General features: G+C 37.0%; 2 protein-coding genes across 2 annotated transcripts in view; both read left to right on the top strand.

Annotated features, from left to right (window-relative positions):
- cntn2 (contactin 2) overlaps nucleotides 1–13,656 on the top strand; it is a 31,234-nt gene extending 17,578 nt beyond the window's left edge. Inside the window, exons 13-23 of the mRNA XM_056734763.1 lie at nucleotides 674–849; nucleotides 2,020–2,140; nucleotides 2,809–2,967; nucleotides 3,247–3,396; nucleotides 3,522–3,592; nucleotides 3,729–3,963; nucleotides 5,121–5,236; nucleotides 9,071–9,257; nucleotides 10,021–10,133; nucleotides 11,206–11,374; nucleotides 11,491–13,656. Coding sequence (XP_056590741.1) covers nucleotides 674–849; nucleotides 2,020–2,140; nucleotides 2,809–2,967; nucleotides 3,247–3,396; nucleotides 3,522–3,592; nucleotides 3,729–3,963; nucleotides 5,121–5,236; nucleotides 9,071–9,257; nucleotides 10,021–10,133; nucleotides 11,206–11,374; nucleotides 11,491–11,600 — 1,607 coding nt within the window. The 3' untranslated portion in view covers nucleotides 11,601–13,656. The remainder of the gene's footprint in view (nucleotides 1–673; nucleotides 850–2,019; nucleotides 2,141–2,808; nucleotides 2,968–3,246; nucleotides 3,397–3,521; nucleotides 3,593–3,728; nucleotides 3,964–5,120; nucleotides 5,237–9,070; nucleotides 9,258–10,020; nucleotides 10,134–11,205; nucleotides 11,375–11,490) is intronic.
- A 649-nt stretch (nucleotides 13,657–14,305) lies between these two features.
- chia.1 (chitinase, acidic.1) lies at nucleotides 14,306–18,448 on the top strand. The gene is made up of 11 exons (XM_056734764.1): nucleotides 14,306–14,330; nucleotides 14,420–14,449; nucleotides 14,522–14,726; nucleotides 14,912–14,968; nucleotides 15,636–15,801; nucleotides 15,941–16,065; nucleotides 16,162–16,285; nucleotides 16,359–16,541; nucleotides 17,448–17,564; nucleotides 17,653–17,779; nucleotides 17,897–18,448. Exons 1-11 carry the CDS (start codon nucleotides 14,306–14,308, stop codon nucleotides 18,103–18,105), a joined length of 1,368 nt encoding a protein of 455 aa, XP_056590742.1. The 3' UTR covers nucleotides 18,106–18,448.
- The last annotated feature ends 2,775 nt before the right edge of the window (nucleotides 18,449–21,223 follow it).

The following is a 21,223-nucleotide window of genomic DNA, read 5'->3' as shown; positions in this document are numbered from 1 at the left end:
TATACAGATTATGTTTAATGAACTAATATAATTAAATAGAAATAGTGTAATGTCATATAGTTTGTTTAACTGAAATTTGTATGACTATTTTTAGCCATCCATGCACTCAGTATGCATCTGTGCATTTGTGACCCAGGGTAACAAGATCAGTCATATGGGTCCATTTTTTTAAATAAGCTGAATAAGTAAGCTTTCCATTGATGGACGGTTTGTTAGGATCGGACTATGGGATATTTGTCCGAGATACAACTGTTTAAACTCTGGAACCCGAGGGTTTCTCAAATACCGAATACTGAGAAAATACTGAGAAAATCGCCTTTAAAGTTGTCCCTTAACATTGCAAAAATAACAAAAGTTTTTTTTATGTATTTACGGTATGAAATTCACAAAATATCTTCATGGCACATGATCTTTTGTCAAAAAAGAAAAATTGATAATTTTGACCCATAAAATGTTTTGTTGGCTATTGCCACAAATATTCCTGTGCTACTTAAGACTGGTTTTGTGGTCCAGGTTCACATTTATTGATGCTTTGATGGCAAGCATTCTGGCATTTTTGATTTCTTTATTTGCATGTAAAATGAATCTCAAAAATAATTAATGATGTGGAATTTTGGAAATCTGCACTGTTTTGGGCTTGCAGTGTATCTCAAGGTTGTTTTTTTCCAAACAGATGCCACAAAAATCACACTAGCGCCCTCTAATGCAGATATCAATAAGGGTGAAAATGCCACCCTTCAATGCCATTCATCACATGACCCTACTATGGATCTCACCTTCACCTGGTCTTTCAATGGGGTTCTGCTGGACCTAGAGGAACCCAATGGACACTATCGCCGCATCGACGGGGTGAGTCTACATTTTTGGCTGTTAAAATTGTGTATTAGGCTTCAGTTTTCAAACACTGAATACTTTGCTCTGTTAGTTTGAAATTTGATGTTTTCTGTTGCTTGGCAAATGTCAATGAAGTACGGTCAGATATTGCCATAAATGACAGGGGGTCTATGGTGTCCACAAAAAGTGTTTAATTTATCTTCCAGATTTCTAGCCAAACGCTGTAATGTTTCAATATTCAAGATTTTAATTTGTCACATAGAGAAGTTATATAGAGAATATACAACCTGCAGTGAAATGTAGGTCAGGTCTGCTCCAAATACAACAAAAAATGAAAATATAAATAATATAAAGTTAATGGTATTTAATACACAGCTTTTTTGAATGCTTGATTCTGATTGGTCAGTCGCGACATTCCAAGGGTTGTTCTTTTCAAATAACAAACCCCCCTCAAACTAATATTACCCTGTGACCCGGGTGCTGCAAATCATTTTGAGGAGGGTAGTTTAATATTACACAAAAATTATTATAGATATGTCTTTTAATAACATATATGACATTATATTTACAAATGGTATAACCAATTTGCCTGTTTGTGACGTTTGAATGTTGTTTCTTACTTCAAAACCAAAAGTAAACGTTTTTTCCCTGCGGTAGGTCTGCATTCGGTAAAAATTAGCTTATAAAATATTTCAAATTCACATTTTATGTCCAGTTTTATTCTCATATGGCAAGTAGCCGTGTATTAAGCGGTGTAATGTACAAGCAGCCGGCTGTTATTGCGAAATAAGCCCCTTTAGTGTGATACAAGTTTCAGGTTTTTCAATAAAAAGCATCACACTTTATATAAAATATAAAAAATCTGTTTGTGTTCTTAAAGTTTAAAATGAGCAAGATTAGTTGAACCGAATTTGTATTCCAATACCAGCCACGAATCTTTAATCCTATTAAAGATTATTTTAATAGGATTTACTGGAAAGAAAATCCCTTTTATATATGATTAGTATTTCGTTGATTATGTGAGCTACGACCTTAGCGGAGTCCATTTTAAAATCTAAATTTGCATCTTCCCCATATTAGGCACCTAATAAAAAACACAGTAATTGCTCTTTTGAAGTTGAAGTGGCATAAATTCTTTAATACAATTTACTTTGGACTGTTATCACTTTCTGCAACTTTCTACAGAAAGAGACTATCGGAGACCTGATGATAGTAAACGGACAGCTCAGTCATGCTGGCACGTATACCTGCACGGCCCAGACGGTGGTGGACAGCGCGGTGGCCTCAGCCAGGCTGGTCGTGAGGGGTGAGAACGTCTAGCTGGTTTAAGGGAAACTCCACCAAAAAATAAAAAAATTCTGTCCTGAATTACTCAAACTCAAGTAGTTCCATACCGGTGTTCTGTTGAGCACAGAGAAAGATATTTAGAAGAATGTTAGCAACTGACCTCTCTGGGGTAGTCAAAAAATATGTTATTCAAAGGTGCCCAGGACTGTTTTTTTCCTAAATTCTTCAAATTATCTTTTTGAATATACAAAAAAATTCTACTATGGTAGTCAATGGTTGCTAAGATTCATCTAAATATCTTTCTCTGTGTTCAACAGAACAATGAATTATGAACAGGTTTGGAACAACTTGAGGATGATAAATTCATGACAGAATGTTCATTTTTGGGTGGACTGTCCCTACAAGGAGTGATGCGTTTTTACCAGCCTGTTCCATAACTCTATTTCCTACAGTTTCAGCTCTGGGTAACTCTAGACACAATCTCCTATGAGAATTTATGAGTGGAACTGTGAAATTTAAATTGCGCACTTTCTTAACGTTGGATTATTTTTTCATTTTTACAAATGAAAGCATTACAGACTTAACTATATGTGTATATAAAGTGAGTAAGTCTAAGGAAATAGTATTGTAGATTTTCTCACAAAGCTAAAAGTTGAGACTCAATTCTCTCTCTTCTATTCTTTGCAGGTCCACCTGGCCCTCCTGGAGGTTTGGTAGTGACAAGTGTCAATGACACATCCATTGAGTTAAGATGGAGCCGTGGATATGACAACCACAGTCCCATTGGCAAGTACGTCATCATGGGCCGCTCAGTGCACACTCATGACTGGAAGAGGATGAGGACAGGTGAGATCACAGCTAGTTCAGATGATTTACAAACACATTTTATGCACACTTTATGCCTTCAGTTTAAAGGATATTTAAGCTGCATATTTAAATATCGCTGGTACACGTTAAATAACACGTTTTTATATATATGTGATCAAAATGTCAGATTTTTTATAAATGTGTTATACCCGTGTAGTTTTTTCCATAAAAGCAATAGCTAGATATTTTGTCATATATATTTGTCTGTCATAGCATTATTCACGTTTACCTTTCATCATATGCATATGACTCCAACAGACCCACTGAACATTGAAGGAAATGCTGAGTCTGCACGTGTGATGGATCTTCGACCCTGGATGGACTACGAATTCTTGGTCATTGCCAGCAACATCCTGGGTAGTGGAGAACCAAGCATGCCTTGCCAGCCTTTCCGGACCAAGCAAGCAGGTCAGAAAATCATCGCAAATGTATTAGTATTGAATAGCAATCAGACTTTTGAATCAAACTGACATCCAATATGAATATTTCCTTTCTACTGAACTAGAAAAAGAACTGTTTATTTTGTCTTGCAGCACCAACCGTGGCGCCCAGCGGACTTGGTGGAGGTGGTGGAAACCGTAATGAACTCATCATTACGTGGACAGTAAGTGCAATAGATCTCAGTGCTCTCATTGCATATTTTACTTGCTTTATACTTGCAAATTTGTATTTAGCATCAAAGGTTGTGAACAGAGCACAGGTCACCTTTCTAACACGATTTCTGCTTTAATGATTTGTAGCCCATGGCCAGAGAGTATCAAAATGGAGATGGCTTTGGTTATATCCTGGCATTCAGAAAGCAAGGCTTGCCAACTTGGACTGTGGTAAGGGTACCACATGTCGAGTCTTCACGATACGTCTACAGCAATGAGACTCTGTCAGCCTACTGCCCGTTTGAAGTCAGAATCAAGGCCTACAACAAGAAAGGAGAGGGTCCTTTTAGCCAGATTGCTGTAGTGCATTCTGCAGAAGAGGGTGAGAGATATTCACTATTATTTTGAATGTTTTGTGACCTTTAAAATAAACGTATTTTGGGTTATAATATATATAATATAATATATATATAATATATACATTATTTCACTGTTGTGTTATATGCTTTTGCTTAGATTCCTTGCACCACAAGAGAGCAAACAAAAAAAACTAATTTAAAGGGATAACTTCATGAGAAATTACATGTTTTATTTAGCTTTTGATTCAAATTGTGATTAGACTTTGTTCTTTATTTCATATACACAAGTGGACAAATTACACACAATGCTACTGACTAGTGGTGGTGTACAAATACTTAAAAAAACAACCTTCAAACTAAAAAAAACTGATCAACTGAAATTTCACAGTACAAGAGAAAATATGTATAAGTTGTATTTTAAGATTCAAGATTTGATGTCATGTACACAATTATATTGGTGTAGAACTTAATGAATTGCAAATCTTGTCAACGATTGTGCAAAATAAGAAAGATGAATGTTTTTTTAAACAGATATCCGGCGTTCATGTTTTATGCTGTGTCATTGTGTTATTTAGCTGTACTTTTTTGTTATTACTTATTAACTTAAATGCAGTTTAAGTCATATTGGAATCCACAATAAAAACAAGGTTTTTTATTTTTTTTAGAACAGAGTTAACTCTTCATGTTTAAATATAAAATATAGAATGGAAATATAAAACTAATGTAACGCCGACATGTAATTTGTATATAAGTATTTACATCTATTAAAAATTTTAATTAGAAATGTGCAATATACTAATGTGTTCACAACGAGAAAATAAAATATTGCCCCTACCTATATCAAAACCAACCACATACCATTGATGTTAAAAGTGCATTTGTTGAAACCATCTTTTTTCATAATAAATACTTTAAGTGTCAGAAAAAGGAAGCATGTGTTCTAAATAAACCTATTTGATAAAACTTAAATAAGCTCCTTAATTGTTCTTAAATCATCTGTGATATACATTTACATTTATGCATTTGGCAGACGCTTTTATCCAAAGCGACTTACATTGCATTATCCTATACATTTAAACTTAGGTATGTGCAATCCCCTGGGATATAACCCACAACCTTGCAATGCTCTTACCACTGAGCTACAGCTATATTCATGTCTATTTATTTTGGTCTCTCTTAGAACCTACCACGTCCCCACGGAGAATTAACGCAACTGCACTGAACGCATTTGAGATTCAGGTGTCCTGGGAGCCCATTCAACATCTGAGCATTAATGGAGTTCTTCGGGGTTATGAGGTCAGTCCAGACAACATTCTGCCTTTAATTAGATTAGATGATTAGATTCAACTTTATTGTCATTACACATATACAGGTACAGTGTAACGAAATGTAGTTTAGGTCTAACCAGAAGTGCAATTAGCAAGTGCAGATATACAGTGTGAATAAATACAGAATACAATATTAGGGAAATAATTTACGTTGGGCATGTACTATGAAAATATGACAATCGGTATGTACTATGAACAATATATACAGAAGGCTATATACTGTGAACATTAATGTACAGGAGGTTATGAACAGATAACAATATAGACTATACAATAGTGCAAGTGACTTGAGTGTGCATTAGTTACAGACATTAGCTATTAAAGTTACAGTGCAGTAGATGAGTTAATGTGGTTATTAAAGTTACAGTGCAGTAGATGAGTTAATGTGGTTATTAAAGGTACGGTGCAATACATGAGTAGATGCAGATATACAGTCACAGTGCAGTAGATGAGTTAATGCAGTTATTGAAGTTATAGTGCAATAGATGAGTAGATGCAGTTAGTTATGCGATAGATGCAATAATGCAATAGATGAGTTACAGTGCAGTAGGTGAGTTAGTGCAGTTATTAAAGTTACAGTGCAGTAGATGAGTTAATGCAGGTATTAAGGTTACAGTGAAGTAGATGAGTTAATGCAGTTATGAAAGTTACAGTGCAGTAGATGAGTTAATGCAGTTATGAAAGTTACAGTGCAGTAGATGAGTTAATGCAGTTATGAAAGTAGTCCATTAGTGCAAATGAGCATTCAGTGTAATGTTCCTTGTGTGCAAGTGAGCAGTATAGAGTGCAAATGATGCGTGTAAACAGTCCGGTAGAGCAGATACATGAAGTACTGGTGTGTACAGTTCCGTCATGCATGGCAGCCCTGTAGTGCAATGTAAACATTGTAATAGCAGCATTAAGTTAAAGTTATGAGGGTAGTGAAATCAGTGGGGAGCAGAGTTCAATAATGAAACAGCTCTGGGAAAAAAGCTGTTTCCTAGTCTGCTGGTTCTTGCCCGGAGGCACCTGAAGCGCCTACCGGAAGGCAGGAGAGTAAACAGTCTATGAGCGGGGTGAGAGGAGTCCTTGAGAATGCTGCGAGCTCGACGCAGACAGCGTTTCTTCTGGATGTCCTCAATGGAAGGGAGTGTAGTTCCTGTGATGCGCTGGGCTGTTTTCACCACCCGCTGCAGTGCCTTGCGCTCAGCAACAGAACAGTTCCCGTACCAGACTGTGACACAGTTGGTCAGGATGCTCTCTATCGTGCAGCGATAGAAGTTCACCAGGATAGTTGAAGACAGTTGGTTCTTCTTCAGTGTCCTCAGAAAGAAGAGACGCTGGTGAGCCTTCTTGACCAGGCATGAGGTGTTGGTGGTCCAGGACAGGTCCTCCGAAATGTGGGTCCCCAGGAACTTAAAACTGGAAACACGTTCAACAGCCGTCCCGTTAATGTGGATGGGGTCGTGTGTGCCTCCTTTCGCCTTCCTGAAGTCCACGATGATCTCCTTTGTCTTTGAAGTGTTAAGGAGCAGGTTGTTGTTTGAGCACCATGTGGCCAGGTGCCGTACCTCCTCCCTGTAAGCAGTCTCATCGTTGTTGCTGATGAGACCAATCACTGTTGTATCGTCTGCAAACTTGATGAGGGAGTTAGATCCATTCACAGGCCTGCAGTCGAGTGTGAAAAGGGAGTAGAGAAAGGGGCTCAGTACGCAGCCCTGTGGTACACCAGTGTTAAGGGTGGTTGTGGTGGAGCAGATGTGGCCTAACCTAACAAGCTGAGGCCTGTTCGTCAGGAAATCCATAATCCAGTTGCAGGTTGTATTGTTAATGCCTAGGTTTCCAAGTTTGATGATTAGCTTGGAAGGGATTACGGTATTGAATGCAGAGCTGAAGTCTACAAACAGCATGCGTGCATAAGTGTCCTTATTGTCCAGATGTGTGAGCACTGAGTGCAGCGCCATGGACACTGCATCATCTGTGCTCCTATTGCTACGGTAGGCAAATTGGTATGGGTCCAGTGTGGATGGTAAAGAGTCTTTTAGGTGTGACAGGACCAGCCGCTCAAAGCACTTCATAACAATGGGTGTGAGTGCTACAGGGCGGTAGTCGTTCAGGCATGTCGGGCTGGAATGTTTTGGAATGGGCACAATGGAGGTGGATTTGAAACATGCTGGAACAACTGCTTGGGCGAGGGACAGGTTGAAGATGTCCGTGAAGACCCCAGCGAGCTGCTCCGCACATGCCCGGAGTACGCGACCAGGGATGCCGTCAGGGCCAGCAGCCTTGCGCGCATTTATCCGGCTTAGTGCAGTGAAAACATCTGTGGAATTTACTGTGATGATTGGGTGGTCGGTGGAAGGTGTGAGCCTGGTGGCGGGTTCCTTATTGTCTCTCTCAAAGCGTGCATAAAAGTCATTAAGCTCGTTCAGAAAGGCAGCATCTGTGGTTATGGGGATGGAGTGGTTGGGTTTATAGTCACTAATGGCCTGGATGCCCTGCCACATGCGTCGAGGGTCAGAATTGGTAAAATGCTCCTCTAGCTTCAACTTGTAGCAGTGCTTGGCCTTTTTGATGCCCCTCTTCAGATTTGCCCTGGAAGTACTATAGGCCTGTGCATCACCTGATCTGAAGGCGGTGTTGCGTGCTTTCAACAGGAGGCGCACTTCCTTGTTCATCCATGGCTTCTGATTAGGGTATATGGTGATCTGCTTTTGAGTTGTGACACTATCAATGGTGGTATTGATGTAGTCCAATACAGAGGAGGTGTAGCTGTCAATGTCCGTGTGAGAGCCACTGGTGGCCTGAGAAGCAAACATTCTCCAGTCTGTGTGTAGAAACCTTTCCTGGAGTGTGAAGTCTGCCCCCGCAGGCCACACCTTGATGGTCTTCATTGATGGCTTCACACGATTAATGAGAGGTGAATACTTGGGGGTGAGCAACAAAGAGAGGTGATCAGATTGACCAAGGTGGGGGAGGGGGGTTGCGGTGTAAGCTTCAGCCATGTTTGTATAGACATGGTCTAAAGTTTTGTTTCCTCTTGTGTGGCAGGAAACATGCTGATGAAATTTAGGGAGCACTGTCTTTAAGTTTGAGTGATTAAAATCTCCCGCAACAATAAATGCAGCCTCCGGGTGAGCAGTCTGTTGTTTACTGATGGCTGCATGAAGTTCTTTCATAGCAAGCTTGGCATCAGCATCCGGTGGAATATAAGCTGCCGTTATAATGGTGGAAGTGAATTCCCGTGGCAGATAAAACGGTCTACATTTAACCATGAGAAACTCAAGGTTAGCCGAACAGTGTCTCCCGACAATATACCAATGGATCAGTGTTTTGAAGCACAAGAGTCACATTTACTCTTGTGCTTCAATACTGCATCTCTTACATATTTGTTGGTGTGTGGTTGATTGTTAAACATTGTGAACCGCATAAATGGTGTGATGGAGTAAATGTGACTCTTGTGCTTCAAAACACTGATCCATTGGTATATACTGTATGAGCTTTGCCCATGGGGTAAACTATGGTAACATAAGTGGTGTTATCTTTTGCTTTTTATGATCCGCACATCTAGATCACATCATCAAACATGTTGTCTAGATAGGACAGCTTGCCTTAGATAAAACCATGCAATAAAATGCCATGACATCAAAGGGTATTTGTTTGTTATTTGAAACTTTCATAATCTGTTTATTTTAAACAAAACATTTACGTTGTGTTCACTCACTTTTATTGTATGTAAGTTTACAATTCACACCCTTGTTGTTTCAATATTAATAGATGTGTATTACATACTGTAGTCTTTGCTGTCTTGCACTGGTTACAGATTCGTTACTGGCGGCAACATGAACGGGAAGCTGCTGCGGATCGTGTGAGAACGGCAGGACTTGAGAACACTGCACGGGTGACGGGCCTGAGGCCTAATACTCTATATCACGTCATTGTTCTGGCATACAACAGTGCTGGAACCGGCCCACCCTCCCCTCGGACCACAGTCATTACCAAGAAACCTCGTAAGACCCCTCTCATACCAAACTCTTTTCTATATATATTTACATTCATGCATTCGGCAGATGTTATTATCCAGAGTAACTAACAGTGCATTCTAGTTATACATTTTGTCAGTCTGTCTTTGAGAATTAAACTAGCGAATGACTGGCATTGCAAGCCGCATTCTGTACCAGTTTAAATAGAAAAACAGTGTTTTTATTGTGCACCTGTATTGCAATCATTTTTAGCACATTTACTCACAACTTTACACTTAGTCATTAAAACACATGTTTGTGGCCTAATACTTAAGGTTGTATTTCTGTAAAACTATCTGCTATTGTTTAACCAATTGGTATGGCAACCTAACATGAGGAACTCTTATCCTAGCTTTGCGTACCCTAAAGCGACATTGATGCACAGGACCTCCATCGACAAAGCTACAGCTCACTTTTGTAAATAAATCATGGTCAAAAGTTTAGAAAAATCTCATAATGTTGCCAGTTTGTAGTGCGGTGAACTGTATGTTGCTTCGGATAGAAACAAATAACCATAGATGACGTCTTAAAAGTGTCTGAATTCTTCCGAACAGAAGTAAACTGCTGTTTAATCTGGACAGTTAACCTATTTGTCAATTATTAATGCATTTAATTAATTATTTCTATTTGTTAATTATTAAATCTATTTTTGGTCTTATTAAATATTAAGAGTACAGAAAATCTGACATTTCCTCATCTTGTTATTGAGAACGGTGTGAAAGCCAGTGTGCATTTTCCTCTTAATTTCTAGCCCCTAACCGTCCTCCTGGTAACATCTCATGGAAGGTTGATGGATCTTGGGTTACCGTGAGGTGGGATCATGTTAAATCCATGGACAATGAGTCGGCCGTGCTGGGCTATAAAGTAAGTGATATGTGTGTGTGCCTCATTTATAACTGCGTGTTTGTCTTGAAAATATTTTTTCAGATGTTGTCATTTTCAATCATGGTGAGATATTGTTTCATACCTGTGAGGTAAGCAGACTAATATTGGAGAGAATAAGAAATCAACCTACCGCTCAATAAAGATTGCGAAACAACTAATAAACCTTTATACCTCTGTGTAGAGGTGATATGTGGCACGCTTGCATCTCATATCTGATCTGGTATAGAAATCAAGGTCACATTTAATCCTGATGGCGTTCAGAACAACGTCATACACCAATTCGCCAATTCTATTAACTTTTCTATCAGAAAATCACTTGTCAGTTAAACCCTTGAGATAACCCTTTGTTATCACTCTTGATATCTGAGAGAATCTTTTGAACCAGACACAGAAACATTGTGACATGCTGTCACAAACCTGAGAATATCTGACTGGTTGGGAAAAAGCACCTTTGCAGCAGGCAAAATAAAATTGTGTTTATATTAAAAACATTATGGAGGCTTCGGAAAGTCCTTTGTGCCTTGCTGTGCAACATTTTACACATGGTTTCCAAAGTCATTTCAGTTCTTGTTCTGTGAGCTATAAATTTTAGTTACCATGAATGAAAAATATCAGAATGCTTAAAGAGGTAGTTCACCCAAATATGAGAATTCTGTCTTCATTTTTCACCCTCAAGTTGTTCCAAATCTGTATAAATTTCAAATAGTTCTTGGCCACCATCGATTACCATAGTAGGAACATTGCTTTATAAATTTCTTTGTTCTGTTGAACACAAAAGGAGATATTTTGAAGAATGTAGAAAAGCAAACAGTTCTGGGTCCCTTTTTATTACCATTGTAGTTTTTCCTACTATGGTAGTCAAGGGTTGCCAAAAAACTGTTTGGTTACAAGCATTCTTCCAAATATAAGAACAAAGAAATTTAGATAGATTTGGAACAACTTGAGGGTGAGTAAATTATGACAGAGTTCCATTTTTGGGTGAACTGTCCCTTTAAGAGATCTCAAGAGTTACAAGACAAATTTCATTTATGATGCTAAAATATTTTTGCAGGTCCTTTACAAGCATGAAGGCCAGTCCGCTTTGAAGATCCTGGACAAAGGCAAGACGTCCATCAACCTTCCTTTACCTAAGGACAATGGTTATGTGGTTCTTGAGATCCGCTCATGGGGAGATGGTGGAGACGGAGCAGCTCATGAGACCATTGTGTCTCGAGACTCAGGTATACAGCACACATCAGACTTACTGTATGTTTTAAAGTGTCTAACTAGTCTTGGGTGAACGTTCAGTTTCGTCTTCATGGTATGTTTTCTGAAAATCAGTCTGTTTGATACACAGGAACTGGAATGATGGTTCAGAACACGGCCGGCACTTCAGATCCTCTCTGCACAACGCTTTTGATATTAACTGCACTGCCGCTCATTCTCATTGGCTCATCTGTACTGTGATTTTAGCCAATGAAAATTCTGATTAATATCACAGAGATATTTGAGCAGGTTTTCCTTTAAAGGGACAGGGCTGTGGTGTTTTTTTGGAAGGAATTTTTGCAATGCATAAGTAGCGTGGGATGTTAAGTTGTGGAAATGTAAGGAGTTGAAGATATTCATTTTATAATTTTGTATGAAAGTCTTTTGTACAAGGATGATTGGCCATTTTAGAATACAAAAGGGTCTTTGTGGAAGACTTTTTGATTGTGTTATACATTTTATCAACAGATCCTTGCCAATAATGGTTAAATCTGTAAACAACAGCTCTCACAAGTTAATATGTATTGGTGGAATTCCATACGAAGTCAAACAAAATCTTGTTTGCTGTTTCATGGCAGCATGACTACAAACGGATCCAAATGAATTTGTTACTTTTTTTAAGCAATGTATTTAAAGGCAAGAGCGGACCATTCTTTTTTTCTGAACAATTTTTCATATCTGTGTTGACCTGAGAATGATCGTAGCGATCTGCCTCTCCCTTGTGTGCTACTTTTAAAGATGAAAGGTCTTAATGAATGCAGCGGTACAACAGAAGCTGATTGTCTTGTTGTTAAAGTGGGTTTGGCTTGCCAGCGTTATCACCCTGTTATCACCCTGTGCCATTATGCTTTGTCTGTTTTCTTGAGTGTTACACAAAAAAATGATGTTCATTGGTTATTTACTTTCTTGGCGCAAATCTCCCATTAAAAGAGCACGTCGCTGGACATTGAACAATGCTGATGATAACATTCATGGACAAAAAAGTTAATGATTATTTTACTATGTTAATGAGGTGTTTTAATCCCGGCAAGGTACATGAGAAGCCATTTGTTGGTTAAAAACCAAGGTTGTTGTATAACTTGGGTTTTTATATTTATTTATTTTGCGACTAAATTAGTAATTTAAGAAGTCAATTAATACGTCCTTTTGTTTCTCAATAGAGTGCCAGGAACATCTTAAAAAACACTCATAAAGATGTGCTAAATAATAATGAAAAAATGTGTTGTTGTTGTTTTTTCACATTTTTGGTCATTTTGTGTTAAATAAATAAAAGGTACAACACAAGGTTGAATTAAAAGTGACATAAAATGTGTAACTAGGCACACAGATGTGTTTGGTTTAAGACAGATTCTGTTGTTTTTAAAGAGATGAAGATACACTTGAAGTGTGCACTGTTTTTTTTACTCTTTGAGGAGAAGGGCAGCTAAAGAAAAGGAATCATTTCTTGTGGTACACCCCTGATATTTATATCAGAATGGTCTTGTGGTATTAAAGTTATTCGTGTAAATAAGTGTGTGGAGTGAGTGACGGTTCGCTTTGCTTTTTTGTACCGTGACATTATTTATTAACTCTAAATTCACTTTTCTTTAACTGTCTTTTACTTTGCATATCTATTTTACTCTGCATTTTTAACTGTAAATTGATTCATGATCACTCGATGACATTTAGGACAGAGTCAGCCAAAAGCTGTGAGCTATTCATTTATTGCTCTTAAGTGGTTCTAGAAGCAAACCTGATACCAGCCGGGCGGATTCTCCACTTTCCCATCACGAATTATGATGTATTATTGAGAAAATGTAGAAGCATTGAGAAGTCACGTTAGGACTGTAAAACCAAAACTTTTGTACTTTTTTTAAAAAGCAATTTGTAATGACGCTTTGTGTGCACTATGTAATACTCCCATGAGTATCTCTTTTTTTCAACTCTGAAATCATTCCTGTGTTTTTCACTTTGAGTGAGGTTTTCTCTCTCTCTCGTTCATTCAGAGCTCCATTGCCAGGCTTCATTGCTCAAAGCTCAATGTTAAAAGCTGTTAAACTGGTCTGTGGTTTGTATCATCTGATTTTACAACATTTTCCAAAAAGGCTGTATGTGAGTGGTACGCAAGTAGTTTTACTTTGAAGGTCACTCAGGTTGTGATGTCAGTAAGTCTCTTTGAACTACCATGTACCCCGGCTGTTGTAAATGCTGAGCCTGTCCGCTGTGGACTGAATGTGAATAATGCAGCACTTGTAAATATTCTTCAATAAAAACCTTTTGACCATTTGAAGCAACCATGCTATTTAATTATTGGTTTATTTTTTGCACACACAATTTATTGCTTTGCCTTACAGGTAAGCAACATAAATGTAAAAGCCATGACTATGCATATTTTAGTTTTTTTCCTTATTTATTCTACCACTAGATTTAGGTAATGTTAGGAAAGTAACTCATTCTGATTATTCCTTGCCGTTACTGATTTTTTATAGCCTACCTATATAATATTAATATCTTTTATTAAACATTATCTTCATTTTAATGTGTTTGAGGGAAATGACATGACCTTTCATTACCACCTCAAAGATAATAACATCAAAAACAATGTTCGAGTTTTATGACATGTATAATTAATGTATTGCTCAGTTCTGATGAAATAACCACTTATCATCTGTACTTTGGAACTATTAATAATGTCTAAGTATACAAAAGGATGAAGTTTTCCCCAAACGGCCCATTCTCAGTTACACTGACACAGGTAAAGAAGTTTCTTCAGTTATCTTTTGATTCAATTCTACGACGGAATTCTAAATCCGGTCATTTTCATTCACTGCGCACTGTTTAGACAAATGTGATTTGAATTTTATTTGTTGCACATTTACAGCTCAGTATACAGTTCTGAAGAATTTGAGTTTGGATTCAACGCTAACATGACTAAATTAACTCTTTTAGCAGGTATGTTCCATGCTTAAATTGAAAATGTAAATATCCTATTTTCTAATGACTGCTTTAATGTATACATAACTATATTGTCTTTTGCATAGGGCTGGGCTTCCTGCTAACACTTCAGATTGGTGAGAATGTCTATTTAGTAATGACAAATCTAGACCATGTGAACATACAACTGATATAATTTTTTCTCATAGTGGCCTCTACAAAACTGGTGTGCTACGTAACAAACTGGTCCCAGTACAGACCTGGCAATGGGCAGTTCACCCCAGAGAATGTTGATCCCTTCCTCTGCACCCATTTGGTATATGCTCTGGCCACCATCAGCCCCTCCAATGAAATCACGACCATTGAATGGAACGATGAGGCCATGTACAAGTCACTAAATAACCTGAAAAATGTGTAAGTGAAAGCTGTTTCAATAGCAATATTGAATCTTTGCATTGCATTAAAGTGATTTTGTTAAATAAGCCAACGTAAATCCGTATATTGATTTGGTGGTTTATGATTCAAATGTGAAACCCATTTGCCTGTGTTTGTAAAGTTGAACGTCCATTTAAGATATTATAATTGTATCTTATTTATAGAAATCCTACACTGAAGACGATGCTGTCTGTTGGAGGTTTGACAAATGGAATCAGCCCGTAAGTGATGCAGAATAAACATCATACTGAAGTTTGTTTAATAAATGAAAGACAACATTTTCCAATGTTCTACTCACCCTCAAGGCATCCTGACTGAACATTAATTTCTTTTTGAAGAATAATGCAGTCGGACTTATAATATCACGTATCATTTTTCTTACAAGTGGTAGAATGGGAGTGTATGGGGGGCAATTTTGTGAAGCTCCAAAAAGTGCATCCACCAATTAAAAAAAAGCTCGAAACGGCTCTGTGGTCTTAACACAGGTCTTCTGAAACTAATCGATGCATTATTTAAGAGAAATATCCATATTGACAGCGTTATTAACGATAACGTCTAATTTCTGTTATCCCTCTGCTGCACGTGAACCTGAGGCTTGTTTTTCCGGCAAATAACTCAGTCGTGTTTTAAATTCTGGTGAGGAATGCGAAATTTTGGTTCTATTCAAATATAATACCGTCTCCTTTGTACGAGAGCTTTCGTCACCATCATTTGCCGGATAAAAGTATTTTTTTTATTTTTAAATGTCCTAATTTAGCTAAGGCCTAATCCTGGTTTAAAATACAGTAATCCTTGTGCGGGAAACCGCCCGCTCTATACACATCAATATAATCTAAAATGAAAACTAAATGGATATTCAGAAAGTTAAAGTCCCTTTTTGAAATGCAGATATATTAAAATGGTATCAACTCCAGAAAACCGCAAGGCATTCATCCGCTCTGCAATGTTGTTCCTGCGTGCCAATAACTTTGACGGCTTGGATATAGACTGGGAGTATCCTGGACAGAATGGAAGCCCTCCCGAGGACAAGCAGAGGTTTACCACATTCATCAAGGTAAGACTGCTGATTGTTCATTACTGAAGCATGTTCATTTCTCTTGTAGCTGACATGACATCCACGTGATGCATATGTAATAAATAATCTGTAATTTTCTCGGTGACTGATGTTGTTTTAATTGTGTTAAATTTCCCAGGAACTGAGGCAAGCTATCGAAAAGGAAGCATTGGACACAAAGAAAACACCTTTTATTCTTTCTTGTAAGGTTGCTGCCGTAAAGTCAGTTATTGAAAAGGGATATGAGATCGCTGAAGTTGCTGGGTAAATTTCTAAACCTGACCAAGTTTTATTAGGCTAAAAAAACAACATCATGTGTAAATTAAAGGGCTTTTAATTTCAAGCCTCCTGTCATTATAGTCAGCTGGACTTCCTGACCGTCTTAACCTACGACTATCATGGATTCTGGGATAAAGTGACAGGACACAACAGTCCCCTTTATAAGAGCTCTTTGGACAGTGGGGACAACCTTGAGCGCAACATTGTAAGATTAACACCAATAAATTCAAATGAAATGTTTCAGTAAGCAATAGTGATTTAATCATTTTTTTGTTTAGAACGCCTCTGTGACACACTGGCTGAAAGGAGGAGCTATTGCTGAAAGACTCCTCATTTCCCTCCCCACATTTGGACGCACATTCTTGCTGTCCACCTCGAATACAGGCCTTGGTGCCCCAGCCAGCGGCCCCGCAGGTGCCGGTCCCTACACACGTGAAGAAGGATACTGGTCCTATTATGAGGTTTTTAAATGAACTTTTTTTAACAAGTTTGACCTAAAACATATGTTCTGAGACTCAACTGCTTTTGCTTCAGGAGGCAAATTGAATACGTAAGGAATAATCTACGGCTAGCCATCAGTTGTGTAACGACACATGTATTCGTATTGAACCCTCATGGGGAAAAATTCCAAATGAAGTCTTCATTCTTATGCCCTACTCCCTACGAAGGGCAGTGCCTGTTACACCCCTTCTACCCCGGCAGTCAATTATTTTAATGCACAACAAGGAGCCAAGAACCTCAGCGATGTGAATTAAAATTCTTTAATGCACGGCTAGACGAAGATTATCCCTTATATACCATGGTTGTTTGTTAAGTTAAAGCTGTTATTGATATTTACACCGCATTATAACTGAACGCGATACAATGAGATACCTATGATAAGAAATTTGTTTATCTATACTTGAGAAAGGGTGGGACGCGACAATCAATCACAAAACAGAACAGTGTTCAGAACAGTTTTTTCATTGCTCGCGAGGTCACATCGCATTCGGTTGAGATACGCTGTTACAGTGCATGGTATAAATCTTAAGATATGCCTAAACAATTAAAGAAGTGTTATTTACACGCCTAACACATGGAGTAAATACCTAAAATAAATAGTATTAGTGACATTTTACAGTTTAGTTGGAAGCGTGCCGACAACAGAAGCTATGGAAAGTGTTTCCTTGATATTTCAATGTATTTTATAGACTTATGTTAGGTTTTATGCTTGGTTATATTTGCACTTTAGTGTTTCTATGATCACATCTATTAAACCTCACTAATACAATCGCTTCACCAGACCCACATACTTTTGATTTTTTGACTTTTGAAAGCCACAAGTTTGATTTTGGAAGAAATCTCAAATGTTCTGAAATGTTATTTAGATCTGCCCCATGGAACCCACTAACCAGGTAGAATGGATTGATAATCAGAAGGTCCCATATTTGGTTCAAGGAAAGGCCTGGGTGGGCTATGACAACCTTGAAAGCTTTACTGCTAAGGTAAATTCACTTCTGTCCTCTAAATATGAAGAACGGTTAACAAGCTTTCTGTTATTCTGATTATTTTTATAAATATTTGCTTGAGTAGGTGCAGTGGCTTAACTCCTTAAATCTGGGCGGAGCCTCAGTGTGGTCCTTAGATCTGGATGATTTTACAGGGAGTTTCTGTACCCAAGGAGCTTACCCACTTGTCAACCATTTGCGTAACTCTCTAGGTAAATCACTTTGCACATGATACACATTTGAGCAAGAAAATATATTCAACAGGCCATTTTTAGTCCATGTATTCAGTCTGCTGTTGTTTGCTCAGCATTATGTCATTCTCTTTAAAGGTTTTGGGCCTAAGCCCACCACTACACCAGGTCCCACCACAACCGCAGATCCCATGAACTCATTCTGTGTCGGTAAACCAGATGGATTGTACCCCAACACTGCTGATGAGACAACTTACTTCCATTGCTTCCGTGGAAACACATACCTGCAGAAATGCCAGCCAGGACTGGTCTTCATTGACGCTTGTAAATGTTGCAACTGGCCATAAGCGGATCAACCATCAATATCTAATGTTGCAAAATAAATTCAAAATTCCAATTATATTTAGTCTCTGTTATTATAAAGCAAAATCTTGGGATTACACATATCCCTAACACTTTCAATAAAATATTTATAGCAGTCATATTATTTTCATCAAACACAACCTGATCATCTGTAATAAAAGCATAGCAAAGAAATGTATACTTGTTTGTATTAACCTTTAGAAACTGTCTGACAGTCTTAATAAAGTGATGCAAACATAATGTGTGCTTGTTTCTCCGATTTTATGAACTTTCCTTCCATGAGAACAACACAAACCTTGTCAAATTATTTAAGCTTAGCACTGCTGAACCAATCAAATTAATGAAATCAATAAAAGGCAATAAAAAACGATGATTCTGTAAATGCGTGTACAAAGCAAACAATACATTTAAATGCATGTAAATGAGACAGAATTTTAATCTTTGTTTCCCCTAAATTCAACCATATGTGATAAAATTGAGAATATATAGACAATTTACTAGACAATTGTATTATTTTTATAGATAGTAAATGCAGATTTTATAGTCATGTTCTATATACAGTATTTGCAATTTGTTATTTTATGGAAATGGATTAATATGTATTATTTATGCTACATGCAGCTATGACCTTCAGTCTGGTCAACTTTACATGCTATACATCTGGATGGCCTTTTCTATTGCATAGCAATGTTCTTTTACTGTTTATGTGTCAGGGAATAACATTTATTTGTTATTACGCATTTGCCAGACACTTTAATCCAAAACTATCTACATTGCATTGTATTATACATTTGTACATCCACTGGGATCAAACCCATGTCATTGGTATTGCTAGTGCCATGCTCTAGCCACTGAGCCACAGGAAATAACTTTGGATGAACATTTGTGCTCTCAATATTTTTATACAGTATGTAGTAAATGTTTTTTAAAGGCAGGAGGAGCTCAAGCCTAAATCTACGTGAACTTACCGAAGACTGTGTAAAGATATACCCAATGATCATTTAAGTTGGCAAATGACAAATACTGTATGTTTAATTAAAAAAATGGGTCTTAGATGTGAGATTGTCCAAGAAAAATTTACATATTTCAATTTGCCTGTGAAGTCTGCATTACTGCCAGGTGCAAATCTCTGTGTTGTATTTGAGATTTAAAAAGAACAACATATGAGAAAGATGATTTTTTTGCATTTATTGAAGTTATCACATATTTGATTAAGTATAAATAGATTTGAATAGATTTTAGTATAACATTAGGTGCACTCTATATGGAGTCTTAGTTATACATAACAAAATCTTTACATACTATCTAAAAGTGTTGCAAACAACACATTTTGTGTTCAGTTAAGGACATCACGTAAATGTACAGAACACATCTCTCTGTTATTTCTGGGACAAATCATTTTGTGTTACTTTTAACAAAACTTGTGTTGTCCCTTTCATTTATTATATACAAAATCAACACAAAATGTGTTGAAAATGACGCATAATGTGTTAAAAAGAATAACTCAAACAGTGTGTTAAAATTAACACATCCTTTTTTTAAGTGCTAAAATGCAATTCATAGTTTTTACCATCCTTTTATTCAGTCAATTTCAAAAGCTAGTATTTTTAAAGTAAGCTGAAGGACACAGTCACAATAAGATGAATTTGTCTTCTATCTCATAAAATATAATAATGTTATATTAATGTGATTTTTCAGTCTTTAAGTATAACAAAATAACCATTAGAGCCAATAAACTACTGGGAGTTTAATTATTACCAATCATATGTATGTATGTATGAGAATATTTAAAACATTCATTTTAAGTTTTAGAAAGAGTAATTTCATCTAATCATATTCAGGTTTATATTGACATAATTTTCAGGTTTTATCACGCAGCTGTTTCTGTTTCTCTTCTGTCATACGGTAAATGTTCTCCACGGTTTTGAAACAGACATTATCAATTGGCAATGTACCAGTGATAAGATATGAAGTGAAAAAACACTGATATTCTCATCATACGCTTGGCACTGGTTTAACATCTCCACCTTATGGCTTTGTTCTCATTACAAACGTCTTACAAAAAAAAAACACATACATTGCAATTTAATTTGATGATAAGATGAATGCTTTTCTGTATGTGATCAAATGGAAATATTGCATACGCAGCAAAAGATTTAACGATTAGGTTGTTTAACCCGGTCCACAGCTTTGCTTTCTTATGCAAAAATTGTATCAATGTAGTATAATATTAAAGTTCTAGATTGATAAGCTTCAGAGCCGAGCCGTAACAATATATTGTGTGATGTTCCGATAGCACAAGTATCTTAGATGATAAAATTATCTGTACAAAGACCTCTGAACATAATGTTAAACCATAAATGATTGTTGTATAGCATGCAACTCAGTTAACATCCAAAATCGTTTGTAGTTATATGATGTAAAAAGCTAAAACAGCATGTTTTCAAGTGGTTTGGATCATTTACATTTAGGCATTTAGATACATTTAGTAATTTAGTGCTTTAGTAAATAATTGTTGTTAAAGTATGCTTATTTATGTTTATTAAGTGTGTGTTTGTTAAATGTGAGGAAAAGTTGAGCAGTTGTCAGCAATTTTTTATTCTATTTATTTACATTTTCATTATTTGAAAAAATATAAGCCCTTAAAAGGGGTACATTATAGGATATATTACATAATGTTTGTTCACCTTACACACAGTGTAACATATTAGACGGAACATGTGATTTGCAGACATGGACAAAACTTTATGACAGGTGTTCTCATATTTCATCTTATCAACGATTTTAGCTTAACATATATTGGCCTGAACAGGACAAAGGTATTGAAGTTATACACTAGTGTAATTTCAGTCCATAGTTTACATGAGATACCATATCTTAAAATCACAATAAATCATCCCAACTCTGCTCTAAACCTATTTAAACTCAAGGGTCTTGATGTACTTTTCAGATTGTGCAAGCCTGAGGAACCCCAGGTATGTCATGACCGCCGCAAGAATTCTGTCCTGAGAATGAAACAACATATGTCGATTTTTCCAATCAATCTAATTGTAAATCCATACAAACTGTTCTTTGTTACAGTAAAGAGTTATCTAAACAAAT

This window comes from Triplophysa dalaica, chromosome 21, assembly GCF_015846415.1.
Source record: "Triplophysa dalaica isolate WHDGS20190420 chromosome 21, ASM1584641v1, whole genome shotgun sequence".
Classification (NCBI taxonomy): domain Eukaryota; kingdom Metazoa; phylum Chordata; class Actinopteri; order Cypriniformes; family Nemacheilidae; genus Triplophysa; species Triplophysa dalaica.
The sequence above is the reverse complement of the archived record's forward strand: the minus strand, read 5'-3'. Positions and strand labels throughout refer to the sequence as shown.